Genomic DNA, 18,426 nt, shown 5'->3' on the forward strand with positions numbered 1-18,426 from the left:
GAATTTTACTATTAGGGGATAGCTCTGCCCCCTTAGTACGTCCCAAGCATATTACAAACCACAAACATGCATGGAATACAGAAATTGTGTAACAAATCATCTCAAGATACGGAAGCAATAGCATAATTTGACTTGTGTTTGACTGAGTACCAACTTATAACTACAAAGTGTTCAAGAACCATTTTACATAATTTCAAGATGATATAGTTCATTACTGAAACAGAAATTGTTTTTTTCTAACAGAGGGAAATGCCACTTGCAAATGCTGTATTCTGGACTGCACGAAAAGGAAACGTGACTCTTTTGAGGCTACTTTTAAACAGCGGTCGAATGGATGCAGACTGCAAAGACAGTGTATGGTCAATGAGTGCATGTCAACAACAAGTCTATTCCTTTCCCATAATCCATTGTGGTAGGGCTTACAGCAAAGCTTTCACAACTAAAACAAAACCTTTTTTTCTGTGTTTTGTTAACTGCATGCGTTGTCAGCTGACTCCATTCAATGTGTAAGTGATCAGAATAATTATCCCAAACTGCCATCAGTTTTTGTTTATCATTAATATTTTCTTATTGGCAGCTGGGGACCACGGCTCTGATGGTGGCTTCGTACTGCAATCATAAGGATTGTGTTCGAGAACTGATTCTGCAAGGAGCGGACATCAATCTGCAAAGAGAGGTAACGTGTAGCAAGTGTTACTGTAATGGCTATGTCTGAGGTCGGCACTATTCATTCAGGAACACATTTAACAATATTGTTTTGATCATTGACTGAATAGAAATCTTCAAAATTATAAAAGAATTTCAAAAGGTTAATGTCGAGTAGATGTATGCAATTTCTTATGTTTCTTTAAGGGAAACTAAGACAAAGGCCGTACAAAGACAAGGGTGATTAATTCCAATAAGGAGTACAGCAGAAACCTCTTTAACTGAGCTTTCTTTTTGTTTGTTCATGGGATGTAGCTCTTGCTGGCTAGGCCAGAATTTATTGCACACCCCTAACTGCATAGAGGGCAGTTAAGAGTCAACCGCATTGCTGTGGGTCTGGAGTCAAATGTAGGCCAGACCAAATAAAGATGGTAGTTTTCTTCTCTAAAGGACATCTACAATGGTTTTGTCATCACTAGATTCTTAATTCCAGATTACTGAATTCAAATTCCTCTCTGTATCATAGCAGGATTCCAGCCCAAGTTCCCAGAATAGTATCTAGATGAATAATCTAGCAGTGGGGAGGTCATGGCCGAGCGGTATTACATAGAACATAGAACAGTACAGGACAGTACAGGCCTTTTGTCCCACAATGTTGTGCTGACCTATTATCCTTCTCTAAGATCAAACTACCCTGCACACCCTACTGTTTACTCTCATCCATGTGCCTATCCAAGAGTCGCTTAAATGTCCCTAATGTACCTGACTCCATTACTACCACCGGTGGTGCATTCCACGCACTCACCGCTCTCCCTGTAAAGAACCTACCTCTGACATCTCCCCCAGACCTTCTTCCAATCACCTTAAAATTATGCCCCCTCATAACAGTCATTTCTGCCCTGGGAAAAAGTCTCTGACTATCCACTCAATCTATGCCTGTCATCATCTTGTAAACTTCTATCAAGCCACCACTCATCCTTCTTCGCTCCAATGAGAAAAGCCCTAGCTCCCTCAACCTTTCCTCATAAGACCCATCCTCCATTCCAGGTGGCATCCTGGTAAATCTCCTCTGCACCCTATCTATTAGCTTCCACATCTTTCCTGTATTGAGGTGACCAGAATTGAACACAATATTCCAAGTGTGGTATAACCAGAGTTTTATACAGCTGCAGCATAACCTCATGGCTCAAATTCAATTCCCCTGCCAATGAAAGCCAACACACCATATGCTGTCTTTACAACCCTATCAACTTGGGGAGCAACTTTGAGAGATCTATGGACATGGACCTCAAGATCTCTCCGTTCCTCTACACTGCCGAGAATCCTGCCATTAACCCTGTATTCTGCATTCAAATTTGACCTTCCAGAATGAATCACTTCACACTTGTCTGGGTTGAGCTCCATCTGCCATTTCTTTGCCCAGCTCTGCATCCTGTCAATGTCCCGTTGCAACCTACAACGGCGCTCCACGCTGTCTGCAACTCCACCAATCTTCGTGTCATCGACAAACTTACAAACCTACCCTTCCACTTCCTCCTCCAAGTCATTTATAAAAAGAAGTATTATCGTTGTCCTGTTAATGTAGATACCCAGAGAATGTTATGGGGAAACAGGCTCAAATCCTGCCACAGCAGCTGGTGGAATTTGAATTCAATAAATATCTGGAATTAAGAATCTAATGATGACCGTGAATCCATTGCTGATTGTTGGGGAAAACCCATCTGGTTCACTAATGCCCTTTAGGGACAGAAACTGCCATCCTTATCTGGTCTGTCCTACATGTGACTCCAGACCCACAGCAATGTGGCTGACTCTTAACTGTCTTCTGGGCGATTAAGTCTGGGCAACAAATACCTAAAAGCAATGCCCTTATCTCATGAATGAATAAAAAAAATCACCAGATCATCACTTGCCCAACAATTGTAATGAAACTTCCTTCCTAAGGGAGTGATTGAGGCAAATATCTTGCATGTGTTTAAAGGGAAACTAGATTAGTAAACTGCGGGGAGGGGGAAAAGGAATAAAAGGAAGTACTAATAGGGTAATGAAGTGGGGTGGAAGGAAACTCAGGTAAGGTGTACATCTCACCTCAGACTTATGCAGCAAAATACCCTGCTTACATGCTGTAAATTCTGCGTTAGTTTTTTTTTGCCCCCTGATTTTTTTAATCAGGAAAATTGCTCTGGAGTTCTTTCGATTGGCTAGTGTAACTTGAAACAGAGTCTGGAATTTGCATCTGGACCGATCGAAACTTACAAAGTTCTCCATTTCCTGCTTCTGCAATGTCTAGAATGCAGGAATTTATGAATGATTAAAAACTTAACAGGAGGCAGGCAACCAGCCATTTTAGGTTTGTCCAGTCCACTCACTCAAGTTGTATGATCCTTTGATCTCTCTGCCTTCATCTCTCTGCCTGTAAGTTCTGTGTTTGTGTGTTCTCCTCTCGCTGCACTTGATGAAGGGCCTAGGCTCCAAAAGCTTGTGTTTTCAAACAAACCTGTTGGACTATAAGCTGGCGTTGTGTGATTTTTAACTTTATCCACTTTATCCAGTCCAACACCGGTACCTCCACAGCATGATCAGTGTAACTTTGGTAGTGGATCAGCACAAATCCTGGTCAATGCTCCATGTAGATCTTATGCCAAAGTTATGGCCACCAATGGAGAAAATTCCGTCCAGGGAAACTGCCCAGGAAGTGACTTGAACCAAGTTAGAAGAAAATATTTGTCAGTGTGAGGGTAAACTGCCCAGGAAGTGACTTGAACCAAGTTAGAAGAAAATATTTGTCAGTGTGAGGGTAAAGAAACATTAATAAGAATAATAACAAATCATTAAAAGAACTTAATTAAAGTGTGAAAGAAATCCAGAGCATTTGTGGTTTTATGCTGATTGAAATGATATCCTTCCTTTTCTCCCAGTCAGGTTCCACAGCATTATACTTTGCTGCCCAACAAGGAAACGATACCATTGTGAAATTTCTTTTGGAGTATGGGGCCTCCACTGAACTAGCAACTAAAGTAAGAGAACTTACTGTCTGTAATGAGACTGGAGGTTTTAATCTGCAACATGGTGGTCTGGCCCAAGGTGATTTCATATATGCAATTGCAGGGCAGGTTGAGAAGTGGTTAATGAAACTTGTGGGATCCTGAACTTTATAAATCCAGACATTGGGTACAAATGTAAGGAAATAATAACAAACCTTTATAAAACATTGTTTCAGCCTTGTTTGGAGCATTATATCCAGTTCTGAACACCATACTTCCTTAAGAGGAAGCGAAGGAATTGGAAAGGAAAGGGTGCAGAACAGATGCCAAGAATGGTTGTGAGGATGAGAGACTTCAGTTACTTGAATAAATTGGCAAATCTAGGATTGTTCTTGTTGAAGAAAAGAAAATGATAGGAGATTGGTTGGAAATGTTCTAAATCATGAAGGGTATATGGACAAAGTAGACCGGGGGCAATTATTCCCAACTGGGAAATAGTAAGAACTACAGATGCTGGAAGTCAGAGTTGATACAGTGTGGAGCTGGAGGAATGTAGCAAGTCAGGCAGTGTCAGAGAAGCAGAAAACTTGATGTTTCGGGTCAGGACCCTTCAACCTTCCGTACGGCAGGAGGGTTGACAGCGAGAGGACACCAGTTTGAAGTGTTTGGCAAAAGAATCAGAGGTCACATGACTAAAATGTTTTTTTTAATGCAGCCAAAGGTTAGGGTCTGGTTTACATTGCTTGAGGATTTGGGGTAGGCAGATGTAATCATGGCTTTTGAGAGGTAACTGGATAATTATGTGAAGAGAAAGTATTTTCAAGAATGTGGATAAAAGCTTAAGGGAGTGACACCAACTGAGTTGCTCTCATTGAGAGCTGACACCAATCCAATGGCCATTTATGGATTTGTAAAATAAAATAAAAGTTAATGAGGACTGGGGAAGTGTCTCCTGTGGCTGGAAGCATACCGAGCACAAAGGAAAATTGGCTGTTGGAAGCCAATAAGCTCAGTCCTAGAATGTCACCTCTGGAGTTCCTCACAGAAATGTCCTTGGCACAACCAATTTCAATTGCTTCACTAAAGACCTTTCCCTTTGCTGTTTCAATTACTTTCACTCACTGTCAAAATTTAAACATGAATAATGAATAGTGTTCCAGAGCCTGCCCAATTATGTGAGAGTTGGGCTTGAACAAAGAATGGGTGTCTTCAAAACTTAAAGAAAGTTGATTTATAAAGCAAATTTTCGATGTTTTTCTTCTGCAGGATGGTGCTACTCCGCTTTCAATTGCCAGTCAGAATGGACATGTCAAAGTGGTGGAGATATTACTCAACAGGAGATGTAATGTTAACATCCAGCTGAAGGTAAGAGCTGGACATGACCGAGGAGCGTTTGAAATTGTCACTTGAGTCCTGGACAAATAAACATACATAAATCCTTGGTTACACCACACTGTGCGGACCTTTGGCCTCCATGCTACCAAATGAATATAGAGGCAGTGGAGAAAGTGCAAGAAAATATTTAGGGAGATGATACCGAAAAAAAGGTTAAAGCTATCATTAAAAAAATGACCTTTTGGAATTGTCTTGAAAAGAGAAAGGTGAGAGGTAAGTTAATAATGGTCTTTAAGATTACCAAAGTGTTAGATAAGGTGGACTTGGAATAAATGCTTCTGCTTAAGGAGGAGATAGGATTTAGTGGCCACAAATAAACAGTAAATCTTATGGATCCATTAGGAAAGTCAGGAGATACCTTTTTAACCAGATGGTGAGAGTGTAGAACTTGATACTACATTGAATGTATGAGAGAAAGAATACTGTTAAATGGAAGGAAAACTCAGGTACAAGACAATTGACAAAAGAACTAGAGGCAACAAGAGAAGTCATTTTTGTTTTAATCGCCAAATGTTCTTCATGTTTAGTAAGAGGATCAAGGGCTATGGGGAAAGGTCAGGAGAAAGGGGTTGAGAAACATATCAGCCATGATCAAAGGACAGAGCAGACTTGATGGGCCAAATGACCCATTTTGACCCCATATTCTGCTCCTATTTCTAATGGTTGTGCTAACCAAAAGGGTCGTGGAAGTCAATTTAGTGGCAACAATCAAAAAAGAACTGGATGAATTTTTGAACAGGAGAAGTTTGCAAAGCCAATTTTTGGGGAAGGTTGGAGAAGAATGGGACTAATCGGAATGCTCATTTAAACAAATGACATAAACATTGTGACAAGAATGGGATCTTTTTGTGCTGAAGTGCTTTTATGACCCTGATTTGCTGATAGGGTGAGATGAAATGCAAGGCAACAAGCTGGACTTTCATATTTCCTCGGCATCCTTTTTGCATTTAATTAGTCCTATCTTTTCCTTAATTTTTTTTAACTTTTAATTCACATAATCAACTTCTAATAACTATCTTTTAACTTTTACGTACTTTTAATTGTGGGATGAGATGGGAAAAGAACTATTTTAAACCTAAGGATTGCTAAAGGATTACTACATTCTTTGAAGGCGGATAACTTGACTCTCATTCTAGTCATTGTTTTTACAGCTGGCTCAAGCAGCACATGAGTTGGTGCCAAGGGTGCATTCAAATATGCGTATGTGTTTGTTTTTGTGGAAATTTTCAAGTGAGTTAGAGTTTTAACTAGTAGATTTATATGCCGTGGTTCATAATTGTTTGTCTGTACCTACAGTATATTTACTTGTAAGGAAGTAATTCTAGCTAAGTATAGATACCTGGTCTATGCGTTCAACAACATTGCATTAAAAATCAGGTCAATGGTAAATTAAAATTGTTTCAGAGATAGTAGGAACTGCAGATGCTGGAGAATCTGAGATAATAAGGTGTAGAGCTGGATGAACACAGCAGGCCAAGCAGCAAGAGAGGAGCAGGAAAGCTGGAAAGGGCCTAGGCCCTTCTTCAGAAAATGGTCGAGCATTTCAGGGCCGAAGAGATTACAAGAGAGTTGCAGTGGGAGAGAGATCCTCTAGGGTCTTTCCGGAGGAAGGAGGGTAACTTCTTCAAGGAAGGCATCCTTAGAAGAGGCTTTGCACTGGGGTTAAAATTGTTTCAGAGATAGTAGGAGAATCTGAGATAACAAGGTGTAGCGCTGGATGAACACAGCAAGTCAAGCAACATCAGAGGAGCAGGAAAGCTGACATTTCGGGCCTAGACCCTTCTTCAGAAAATCATTTTCTTCAGGTTTTCTGAAGAAGGGTCTAGGCCCGAAATGTCAGCTGACCTGCTCCTCTGATGCTGCATGGCCTGCTGTCTTCATCCAGCTTTAAACCTTTTTATCTCAGTTGGGGAATTATGCATTTTTCAATAAAACCTTTAAGATTTGTAACAACTTCAAAAATAGAGGTGCTTGATTTCCAGAGCAATGCCACATTGGAGCAAGAAAAATGCTTATAAAGTCCATGATTGTTTTGGCACAGACCAGAACAAGAAGCTCTGAGTTGCGAGCCATAAGAGAATTTCGAGAGCATCACTGGATCATGGTTGGACATCTGAAGATCATCAGTTGAGCTGAGCTGCCATTTATGGATTTTTATTTGGCCCAACACCAATTTTAAGTGTGCAAGGTGTAGAGCTGGATGAACACAGCAGGCCAGGCAACATCAGAGGAGCAGGAAAGCTGACGTTTCGGGAAATTTCTGAAGAAGGGTCTAGGCCCGAAACATCAGCCTTCCTGCTCCTCGGATGCTGCTTGGCCTGTTGTGTTCCGCCAGCTCTACACCTTGTTATCTCAGATTCTGCAGCATCTGCAGTTCCCACTATCTCTGAACCAATTTTAAGTGTACAATCAACCAGATCTATGGCCTCTGCAAGTGCTTGTGCCGTAGGCCAGGGTGTCTGGGACACTGTTAGGTGAAGAAGATGAGGAAAGATCGCCGGTCAACCAGATTTTCTTTGTGAAGGGTATCCTCCTGAATTTGTGCAGTTTCCAAGCAAAGGATGATTTCTGTGAACAGAATTTCCCCAGTGATGGGGTATTTTGCTGTGACCTTCTGGAGTGTAGAGCAATGTGAGCATCTCCTGAAAGTATTTGAAGCGAAAGGTGGTGAGGGTCCCCTCTCCATCCTGTCTGTGGCACCATTGTTCATCCTTCTAGTGCAGAGGAGCCAAGTTATTACAATCCATTTGTACAACTGCCACGTCCCAGCAGCAGATGTCCTGACCTCCCTGGAAAGGTCAGCATAGCCTGAAGGAGGCAACACAGAAAGCGATAGGGCAAGGTGACCCAGTGGGAATATCCTCCACCAGCCCTCCAGTTTTACAGTCAGAGGGATATGAGGCCACCTGATGTATGTGGGGAAGTCTAGAGTGTGTCGAACCTGGAGGTGGTCAGGGCATATGGCAGTGGACTGCAAAGTGACTGTCTGCAGGAATGCAAACTGGAGGTGCATGTGACTAAGGACTGCAAAAAGTCCAAGAGCTGCAACCTGTATGAAGAAGCAGACCACCTATATAAGGCCTGCCCAAGACGAGGGCCACATATGCACAATTGGCAACACAAGCAGTGGACCTCTAGTAAGGCACCACCCTCTCAGAAGATAATTGAGAAAACGGACAAGCAAGGAAGGCAGCACATGTGGAAAAAGAAAGGAAGATATTCTAGAGAATGATAAATCAATTGAACCGCCACCTCAGAACACAGAGTCAATGGACGAGGCTACAGTGAAAAAACAGTGCAGTGTGTGGCAGGTGTTGAGGAATATCTGCCAAAGAAAAACCCTCCACTGACACAGGGCCACCACAGGCCAGCAGCAGAGTGGAAAAAGACAGTTGTATAAAGGACACACCAGCAAATCCTCTACAATGAAGATGTATGGGAAGATTATCATACACAGAAGAAGTGGTAAAGCACCAAAACAGGTGAGGAGATGGCACACCCCAACCCCATGGAAATGAGAGCCCAGGAACCATGAGGTACACAGCACCGCACAGCTCCAGGAAACTGGGAGGAACAACATTCTGAACAAAGAGCAGTGCTTAACAACAGATCCACTCATTTCGGGACATGATATGAAACCGACCTTCTTGTGTCATCTCCTGGAGTGGGACTGGTGACCTGAAGGAGTAGGCAGTCATAAGACAAACATGGCGACTATCGAAGTGATAATTATGCTAAATTATGTATCTGGCTGCTTGCAAGAATGTATTGGAGACCTGTGGGGGATCTCTCAATCCTCAGTCAACAAATGTATCAAGGCTAGAGATAATGGGAACTGCAGATGCTGGAGATTCCAAGATAATAAAATGTGAGGCTGGATGAACACAGCAGGCCAAGCAGCATCTCAGGAGCACAAAAGCTGACGTTTCGGGCCTAGACCCTTCATCAGAGAGGGGGATGGGGGGAGGGAACTGGAATAAATAGGGAGAGAGGGGGAGGCGGACCGAAGATGGAGAGTAAAGAAGATAGGTGGAGAGGGTGTAGGTGGGGAGGTAGGGAGGGGATAGGTCAGTCCAGGGAAGACGGACAGGTCAAGGAGGTGGGATGAGGTTAGTAGGTAGCTGGGGGTGCGGCTTGGGGTGGGAGGAAGGGATGGGTGAGAGGAAGAACCGGTTAGGGAGGCAGAGACAGGTTGGACTGGTTTTGGGATGCAGTGGGTGGGGGGGAAGAGCTGGGCTGGTTGTGTGGTGCAGTGGGGGGAGGGGATGAACTGGGCTGGTTGAGGGATGCAGTGGGGGAAGGGGAGATTTTGAAACTGGTGAAGTCCACATTGATACCATGTGGCTGCAGGGTTCCCAGGCGGAATATGAGTTGCTGTTCCTGCAACCTTCGGGTGGCATCATGGTGGCAGTGCAGGAGGCCCATGATGGACATGTCATCAAGAGAATGGGAGGGGGAGTGGAAATGACCCCACCACCCAAGACATTTTTCCATCCCCACCCCTGTCTGCTTTCCGGAGAGACCACTCTCTCCGTGACTCCCTTGTTCGCTCCACACTGCCCTCCAACCCCACCACACCCGGCACCTTCCCCTGCAACCGCAGGAAATGCTACACTTGTCCCCACACCTCCTCCCTCACCCCCATCCCAGGCCCCAAGATGACATTCCACATTAAGCAGAGGTTCACCTGCACATCTGCCAATGTGGTATACTGCATCCACTGTACCCGGTGCGGCTTTCTCTACATTGGGGAAACCAAGCGGAGGCTTGGGGACCGCTTTGCAGAACACCTCCGCTCAGTTCGCAACAAACAACTGCACCTCCCAGTCGCAAACCATTTCCACTCCCCCTCCCATTCTCTTGATGACATGTCCATCATGGGCCTCCTGCACTGCCACCATGATGCCACCCGAAGGTTGCAGGAACAGCAACTCATATTCCGCCTGGGAACCCTGCAGCCATATGGTATCAATGTGGACTTCACCAGTTTCAAAATCTCCCCTTCCCCCACTGCATCCCTCAACCAGCCCAGTTCATCCCCTCCCCCCACTGCACCACACAACCAGCCCAGCTCTTCCCCCCCACCCACTGCATCCCAAAACCAGTCCAACCTGTCTCTGCCTCCCTAACCGGTTCTTCCTCTCACCCATCCCTTCCTCCCACCCCAAGCCGCACCCCCAGCTACCTACTAACCTCATCCCACCTCCTTGACCTGTCCGTCTTCCCTGGACTGACCTATCCCCTCCCTACCTCCCCACCTACACCCTCTCCACCTATCTTCTTTACTCTCCATCTTCGGTCCGCCTCCCCCTCTCTCCCTATTTATTCCAGTTCCCTCCCCCCATCCCCCTCTCTGATGAAGGGTCTAGGCCCGAAACGTCAGCTTTTGTGCTCCTGAGATGCTGCTTGGCCTGCTGTGTTCATCCAGCCTCACAAATGTATCAAGGCTGTTACCAATACAACATGTGCCAGATCAAATTGCTTCATCTTGTTTCTCTGTGATGTAGTTAATGTTACCACCCAAGAAAGCAATTCAATTTTATTTCTAGGAAATATCCACCACATTGTTTTGTCAGTTCATTTAATTAAATTCACGTGGACCAACTAATCAAGACAAACATGGTTAAGTGCTTTGAAATGCTTAACAATATGTTAAGCAAAAGATATTATCATTGCTTAAAATGGGAAGGTGTTGGCTGTTACCTGAATGAATAACATTTATATTACATATTAATAATCTGTCAGAATGTGGTAATTATTTTGTATTAGTTAAGGAAATAGAACATAATTATGAGATAACAAGGTGTAGAGCTGGCTAATCACAATAGGCCAAGCAGCATCAGAGGAGCAAGAAAGCTGACGTTTCGGGTCTGGACACTTATTCAGGTCTCAATCCAAAACGTCAGCCTTCCTGCTCCTCTGATGCTGCTTGGCCTGCTGTGTTCATCCAGCTCCACACTTTGTTATCTCAGATTCTCCAGCATCAGCAGTTCCTACTATATCAGAAAATAATTATGTTGTGATTTGAAGCTTCACTTTTGACACGTGAGCATGAAGTCACTGGAGTGGGAGTGCTGCACTGACAGAAGTGCCATCTTCTGAATGAGATATTAAGCTGAGGCCCATCTGACATCTCAGATGGAGTTAGGCCACAGAATAGTCATTTTGTCATTGAATGGTGGTACAGGTATGAGGGGTTGAATACCTACTCCCGGGATCCCCGGTACTATTTAACATATGAACATATGAATTTGGAGTAAGTATGGGCCATCCATAATTATAGCCAATCTGATTGTGGCCTATGTTGCTGCCTAACCCAAAAGTTTCGACACCCCTGTTAGTCAAGAGTATCATCCATCTCTGCCTTAAACATATTCAGTGACCCTGCATCCATCACTATCTGAGCAAGAGAATTCCAAAGTGTCACTGCCCTCTGAGAGAAAAGATTTCTCATTATGTCTTAAAAGAGAACTTACTTATTTTGGATCTGTGTGGCCGAATTACTATTTCTCCCAAAAGAGGAAACATTCTTACAGCATCCACCTTATCCAGTCTCTTCAGAATCTTAGATAACACAGTGTGGAGCTGGAGGAACATAACAGATCAGGCAGCATCAGAGGAGCAGGAAAGTTGACACTTTGGATTAAGACCTGAAGAAGGGTCTTGACCCGAAACCTCAACTTTCCTGCTCCTCTGATGCTGCCTCGTCTGCTATGTTCCTGACCTCCACATGTGTGATCTCTGACTCCAGCATCGGCAGTTCTTATTATCGCCTCAGAATCTTATATGTTTTGGGAAGGTTATTATAGTGATTAGAATGAGGGCTTTGAGTGGGGATGTTAACCTGGGCCAATCAGGGAGCCCTGGCTTGCAGATATAAACAGAAGATTCAGAGAGGCTCCCATAGTCCAAAGGTGTGCAAGTTAGGTGGATTAAGCATGCTAAATTATCCACAGTGTCCAAGGAAGTGCAGGCTAGGTAGATCAGGCACGGATATGCAATGTTACAGAGATAAGGTAGGGGGATAGGTCTGGGTGCGATGCTTGTTGGAGGGTCGGTGTGGACTTGATGGGTTGAATAGCCTGCTTCCACACTCTAGAGTTCTGTTCTATGATTCTAGTGACTGGCTGGTCAGAGCCTATGTATCGTGCACACGTAAATAAAGGGTGACTTGGTGACGGGTGCTAGCCTCTGTGCAATTATTTCAGTGGCAACGAGAGAAAAACAGTATGCTGCTGAAGAAAATTCACTCAGATTAGCCATGATCTCATTGAATGGCAGGGCAGACTCGATGGGCTGAATGACTGAACTTTTGCTCCTATGCCTTATAGTTGTATTAAATTGAGGAGAGTAGTTTCATTGTCATACTTTTCAAATTTTGTACTAAAATCATAGTGATAGACCAAATGCGTTTCTTTTTGCAGGATGGTGCTACATCACTTTTTCTGGCAGCACAAGGAGGCCATCTAAATGTGATTAACATGCTCCTTGCATCAGGAGCAAAGATTGACCAACCAAGACAGGTATACAAATTATGATTTATAATTGAAGAAGGATGTGAATTAAATAATTTTGACTCTACTGAAACAGAAACTTGAATGTAACCTTGTCTTGAAAATAAAAGAAGTAAAATGCAATTTTGATGAACTGAAGCACCACACCTTAGGATGTCAAAGCCTATTCAATATTCTGTATATTGTATTCCCTAATGCTAGTTCCTGGTTCAGTGCACAAAACTCACCAGCATCCATAGAAAATATGAAAAGTTCAGAACTCAATTCTGCAGGCCCATAATTCCCAGAGTGTACTCGTGATGAGTGAAGTCTGACATCAGAAATACCTTTTTATGTGATTTATTTAATTGGATAAGGCTATATTAATTAAAAAGACTTTTCCAAGATCCCTGCAAATCTTTCCCTTTCAGGTATTTATCTAATTTTCATTTGAAAGTCATTACTAAATATGCCTCTGCCACTCCAAATCACTGCAATCCAATTCTTACTAATTTGTTGCAAAAATAGTTCAAATTGGTTAGAATTTTACAGCTCACTGCTGGAGTACATGACAAAATAAAATAGGTAGCCTGTCTGCCGCCTTCCTGTTTTTTTTTTCATTATTCATTCATGGGATGGTGGTATTGCTGATTGGACAGCATTTATTGCCCATCCCTAATTGCCCAGAAGGCAAGACCAAGTGAGGATGACAGTTTCTTTCCTTAAAGGACATTAGTGAATCCAGATGGGATTTTCCTGACAGTCAGCAATGGCTTCATGGTCATCATTAGACTCTGAATTCCAGATATTTAATGAATTCAAATTCCACCATCTGCCATGGCAGGATTCAAACCCAAAACATTATCTGGGTCTCCGGATTAACAGTCCAGTGATAATCCCTCTAGACTATTGCCTTCCCTTCCTGCCACTTCTGATCTATCTCCCACATTATATTGGGCAATTAAGGAAGTCAGATAGCCTACCTAAATAATGGTCTCAAGCATACCTCCAATATGAGCCTCTGAAACATGGGCCCCTCTTCTCGTGTTCCCTGGACTCTGCCAAGATACCTGCACACCATCCACCAAATGTCCTGGGGCTGATGAAATCTAAGATCCATCAGACTTCTTTGAGGATTGCTTGTTGCCCCAACAGTGGTTACTCAGATTGGCTCACAGTTCTCTCAGAGCACGTTCTGACTCAATTAAGGCAGCTATCAGCACATTGAAGCTTAGGTGGGTGGACTGATCATGGACTTATCCAATAGCGGGGAGACATGCAGCAGGGGATATAACACCAACCCCCAGTAAAATTTGTTTCCTTTTGTCTCCTATCTAGTTATTTTGTGAGTTTTATTTTCTTTTTTCTTTCATGGGATGTGGGCATCATTAGTAAAGACAGCAGACTTCCTTCCTTAAAGGACATCAGTGAACCAGATAGATTTTTATAACAATCAATAGTAATTGTCATGGTTATCATGAGAGGAGCTATTAGTTACATTTTTTTATTAAGCAATATAAATTCATTGTTATTAAATTGTATTAAATCTGTCAGTCCGTTCTACTGACTCTTCAGGCAGTAGAAATATGTTTACCTTGTTTACTCCATTAAAATCTTTGGAATGGTACCCCTGGATTGATCTGTAGTGATTGTAACAAGATCAGCCAGATGGACCTCATAGAATACAAATTCTCAAATTGGGGCTATTAATTTGGTCTAATCAGGGAAATCTTTCTGATATAAAAGGATGAATGTCTGACTCAGTGAGAGGCATTGTTAATGTCAAAGGCTAAGCATTTTTGAATAAAGAATGAGTGGTGATGGGATACAGCCTTTCAAGAGTTATTTCAGTGGTGATAAGAGCAAAGCACAATCCTGAAGAAACTCACTCACTCACTCACAACAGTTGCTTTTAAATTGGGGGGGTGGTTAAGCATTTTCTTACATCATGCCTCTGTTTGGAATGTTTGATTTGATCGATCCTGCCATTGAGAACTGGGTCCTGTATGTGGAAAGAATGCATTACTTTTTTCCAGGCAAACGACATTGTGATGAAAAATGAGTAATTCTCCTGACAGCCTATGGAGGTACAACTTTTTTCTGTCATTAGGGGCTTAACATTTCCTGAGGTACCAAATATTAAACCCTCTTAAGAACTGATTGACATAGTTAGGGAGTATGAAGTTTCCTTTAATTCTGCAACACTATTGCTTTTACTTGATAATTTGAGAACACTGAGAATCTGTATTGGGGTTTTGACAAGTTTAAAACAACTAGCAGAAGTCTGTGAATTTGGTTTAAACCTTGACAAGATGCCTAGAAACCATCTAGTATGTGGAATCAATTATGTGACTGTGCAATAAACACTTACTGGCTGAACCTTAACTGGACTTCAAACAGGCATTACAACTGTCTTTGTCATTGGAAGATGTGGCTGGTGAAGTAAATGTGCGAGGTATTCTAACGGAAGTGGAAACCCTCACCTGATAGCAAGTTTTGAGAAGATTTGAGAAGATTTTGAGAAATAGAAAGCGGGACATAACACCAGCACTTCACCGGAGGCTCACTGATAATGTTACCTAGAATGGTGACGAAACGTCTGAAAACTAACCTTCCAGCTCAGCGAGCAAACTCACATCCAGACCCTCACCTGAGCTTAGGGAACACCACTTGAGAGCAGGCAACTGCATAGCATCATTCAGGAAGTGCCCTGGTAAGTATAAATGATTCAACCCACAGCAAAACCCCAAACCAAAGCCAAGTCTCAGCCAAACAGTTACAATTTTTTTCAGGATTCTGCCAGTATGACATTGTGATTGTTGTTGATATGAGGATTCGGGATGGCACTGGAGTCCTACTCAACTTAAATGGAGTATGATAATTCATAAGCCAGTGTCCAGGAGAGCTCGTACCCTGGAAACTCCTCCTGCATCTGGTTTGGAACAATTAAATTGCTTTGCAACATCAAAATCAGAACCACTCCACATAAACATCTGATTAAATGGGCATTTGGTTCAATTAGAGATTGATTCTGGTGCAGCCATATCAGTGATCGCAGTTTTTAATAAAATTCACATTGGACTCCAGCCCTTAAATTTGCATAAGACATCAGCTAGGCTCAGAACTTTACCAGGGAGCTTTTGCAGATTAAGGGTATAACTCTGGTTTGGTCCCTTATGAAAAGCAGATAGATCGGTTGCCAGTGATTGTAGTAGAAGTCAAGCTTGATGGGATGAAATTGATTGTGAGAGATTCACCTGGATTGGTTCAACATTTTTCGGTTAGAAAATGGCTGCCTGAGTGAAAGTCCTAATTAAACATCCAGATGTTTTCCAGGAAGGTCTAGGGACCATCGGAAGAGCGAAAGCAACTTGTCAAGTTGACCAGGGAGCAATTCTGCAATTTTGTAAGCTAAGTGCCATTTGTCTCATGGACAAAAGTAGAAGCAGCACACAGAAGGCTGGAAAATGAAAGAATCATCAAACCAAAAGAATTTCCAGAATGAACAGCACCAGTCATATCAATTTTGAAACCCCATGTACCAGTTCAACTTTGTGAGGATTTTAAACAAGCAGTAAACTTTTTTTTTTTCGCAATTCGATAAATACACAATCCCTCACGAGATTTGTAGACAAAGCTGGCAGGAGGTTTGTCCTTCATGAAGCTCGACATGAGCCATACTTGCAATTGCATTTTGACCAGGATTCTCAGAAGTATGATACAATCAATACTCAAAAGGTTTTCCAAACTGTCCTTTCCAAACTGAAACAATTGGTATTAATGGGGTAAAGCCTTATGCGAAACTGCCATTCAGCGTATCATCAGCCATTTTTCAGTGGCTGATGATGAACATTTTGTAAGGTCTACCTCAAGCCACCATTTACCTAGGTGACATCCTAATACAAGGGAAAGCTAATATGGAGCACTTAGCGAACTCGGATATTGTGTTAAGGCATTTTTTTCAAAGCAGGCATATGCCAAAAAAGGGAGTAAAATGTGTGTTCCAGGCCCCCCAAGTGACCTCTTTTTGGGCTACAGGATCGACAAGACTGAGTTACGCCTGTTGGAAGATTCAGTATGGATGATCAAAGGTGACTTGGCCCCACGTCTGTCCGTGAGCGTAAGTCATTTTTGGGTCTGCTAAACTGTTATTGAAAGTCAATACACAACTGGGCATCCATTCTGGCACCATTCCATCAACTCTGTAAAAAAGGGTCAGCCTTGGAAATGGGTTTCATAGACAGGCCCTCGATGAAATAACGAGGCAACTATTATGCTGTAATATGTTGGCACACTAGGATCCCATGCAAGATCAGGCATGGATGTGCAATACCTCCCTGAATGACATCAGGTGCTATTAGCTCATTGGTGGCCCATTGGAGAGGAATGCCCATAACTTATGCATCTAGGACTTTGGCTAATGCAAAGCATAAATACGCTCAACTAGAAAAAGAAAGATTGACAGTCATATTTGAAGTCAGAAAGTCCATCAATACCTTTTATGGGTGAAAATTTGTGACAATTACATATCACAAGCCCCTACTCAGTCTGCTTGAAGAGGATAAGCCAATGCGAACCATAGCTTCAAGTCACATTCAGCAGTGGGCTCTAATATTAAGTGCCTATAATTACAAATCAGAATACCTTCTGGGAAGCTGAGCAGCAAACGTGAATGCATTGAGTTGCCTTCCATTAGCAGATGTGTCATCTATGGTACCCCAATGGATGCATCTGTCATAACATTGATTTTTCTGGACAGGCTACCAGTTACAGCTAACAATATCAGACTTTGGACACAGAAAGATCCAGTCCTTTCCAAACTGAAACAATTGGCATTAATGGGGGAAACCAAAGGGTCATCACAGCTGGAATGAAAGCCTTTTTGGACTGGAAAGACCAGCTCAAGGGTAGAACAGTATATCGTTATGGGGAGTGAGAATGATTGTCGCCATCAAGTACTGGCTAAACACCATCAGGGCCACCCGGGGTCTCCAAAATGAAGATGTTTATGAGGAGTTATGTCTGGTGGCCAGGCTTGGACACTGACATAGCCATACGGTGAGACAATGGCCAGAACAAGGACAGAACCTAATGCCAGCAACTTTTTCCCATCCATGGAAATCACTGGGTAAATCTTGGACTTGGTTGTATGTTGACTATATAGGTCCTTTCATGGGTCATACTTTTAGTCATTGTAGATGCCCACTGAAAGTGGTTGGCATGCATAGAATTCATTTGTCAAACGCTGAAGTGACGATAGAAGAATTGCATGCATTTTTTGTGATACACGGAGTCCTGGACGTTTTGGTCACAGATAATGGGCCATTGTTTACCAGCAGGAAATTTATTTAACACTTGCAGTCAAATGGGATTCAATATATTAGGTCAGTTCCATACCACCCATATCCAATAGCCTGAGGGAGTAATGGCGATTCAAACTTTGAAGGCTGGCCTGAAGAAACAATCTATAGCCTCACTAGATACCAAATTGTCATGGTTCTTGTAGGATCATCCCATGTGCAACAATAGGGATAGCACTGGCAGAACTGCTAATGGGTAGAAGACTCCGCACCAGGCTAAGTCTGATCTTCCCAGATCTGGGTAGGGTGAAACAGCACTAGGAACCCCAATGACAAACTCAAGATTCCACCAAATGAGAGAAACAGTTTGATCCAGGAGACATAGTTTGGTGCAGGAAACATGGAAATGGCTCCGCGTGCACAACAGGCATGATCGACGCAAGATCAGGATCAGTGATCTATAAATTTTGGATAGGTGCAGCTATTCTGAATAAGCATGTGGACCATTTGAAAGCTACAAATTCACAGACTGTGTAAGAGAAAAACTTGCCCTGCCCCTCAGAGCCTTCAGAAATACATCAGGGATTCATTGATTCATCCTCTCCATCA

The 18,426-nt window shown here is 42.8% G+C and overlaps 1 protein-coding gene across 6 annotated transcripts in view; it reads left to right on the forward strand.

Annotated features, from left to right (window-relative positions):
• Nucleotides 1–18,426, forward strand: part of ankrd29 (ankyrin repeat domain 29) — a 142,470-nt gene that overhangs the window by 89,038 nt on the left and 35,006 nt on the right. For 5 of the 6 annotated variants that reach the window (XM_048528610.2, XM_048528607.2, XM_048528606.2 and 2 more), the window contains exons 2-6: nucleotides 244–354; nucleotides 578–676; nucleotides 3,564–3,662; nucleotides 4,896–4,994; nucleotides 12,449–12,547. In XM_048528610.2, coding sequence (XP_048384567.1) covers nucleotides 244–354; nucleotides 578–676; nucleotides 3,564–3,662; nucleotides 4,896–4,994; nucleotides 12,449–12,547 — 507 coding nt within the window. The remainder of the gene's footprint in view (nucleotides 1–243; nucleotides 355–577; nucleotides 677–3,563; nucleotides 3,663–4,895; nucleotides 4,995–12,448; nucleotides 12,548–18,426) is intronic. The other variant, XM_048528608.2, reaches the window with a different exon arrangement.

This window comes from Stegostoma tigrinum, chromosome 5 (assembly GCF_030684315.1).
Source record: "Stegostoma tigrinum isolate sSteTig4 chromosome 5, sSteTig4.hap1, whole genome shotgun sequence".
NCBI lineage: Eukaryota > Metazoa > Chordata > Chondrichthyes > Orectolobiformes > Stegostomatidae > Stegostoma > Stegostoma tigrinum.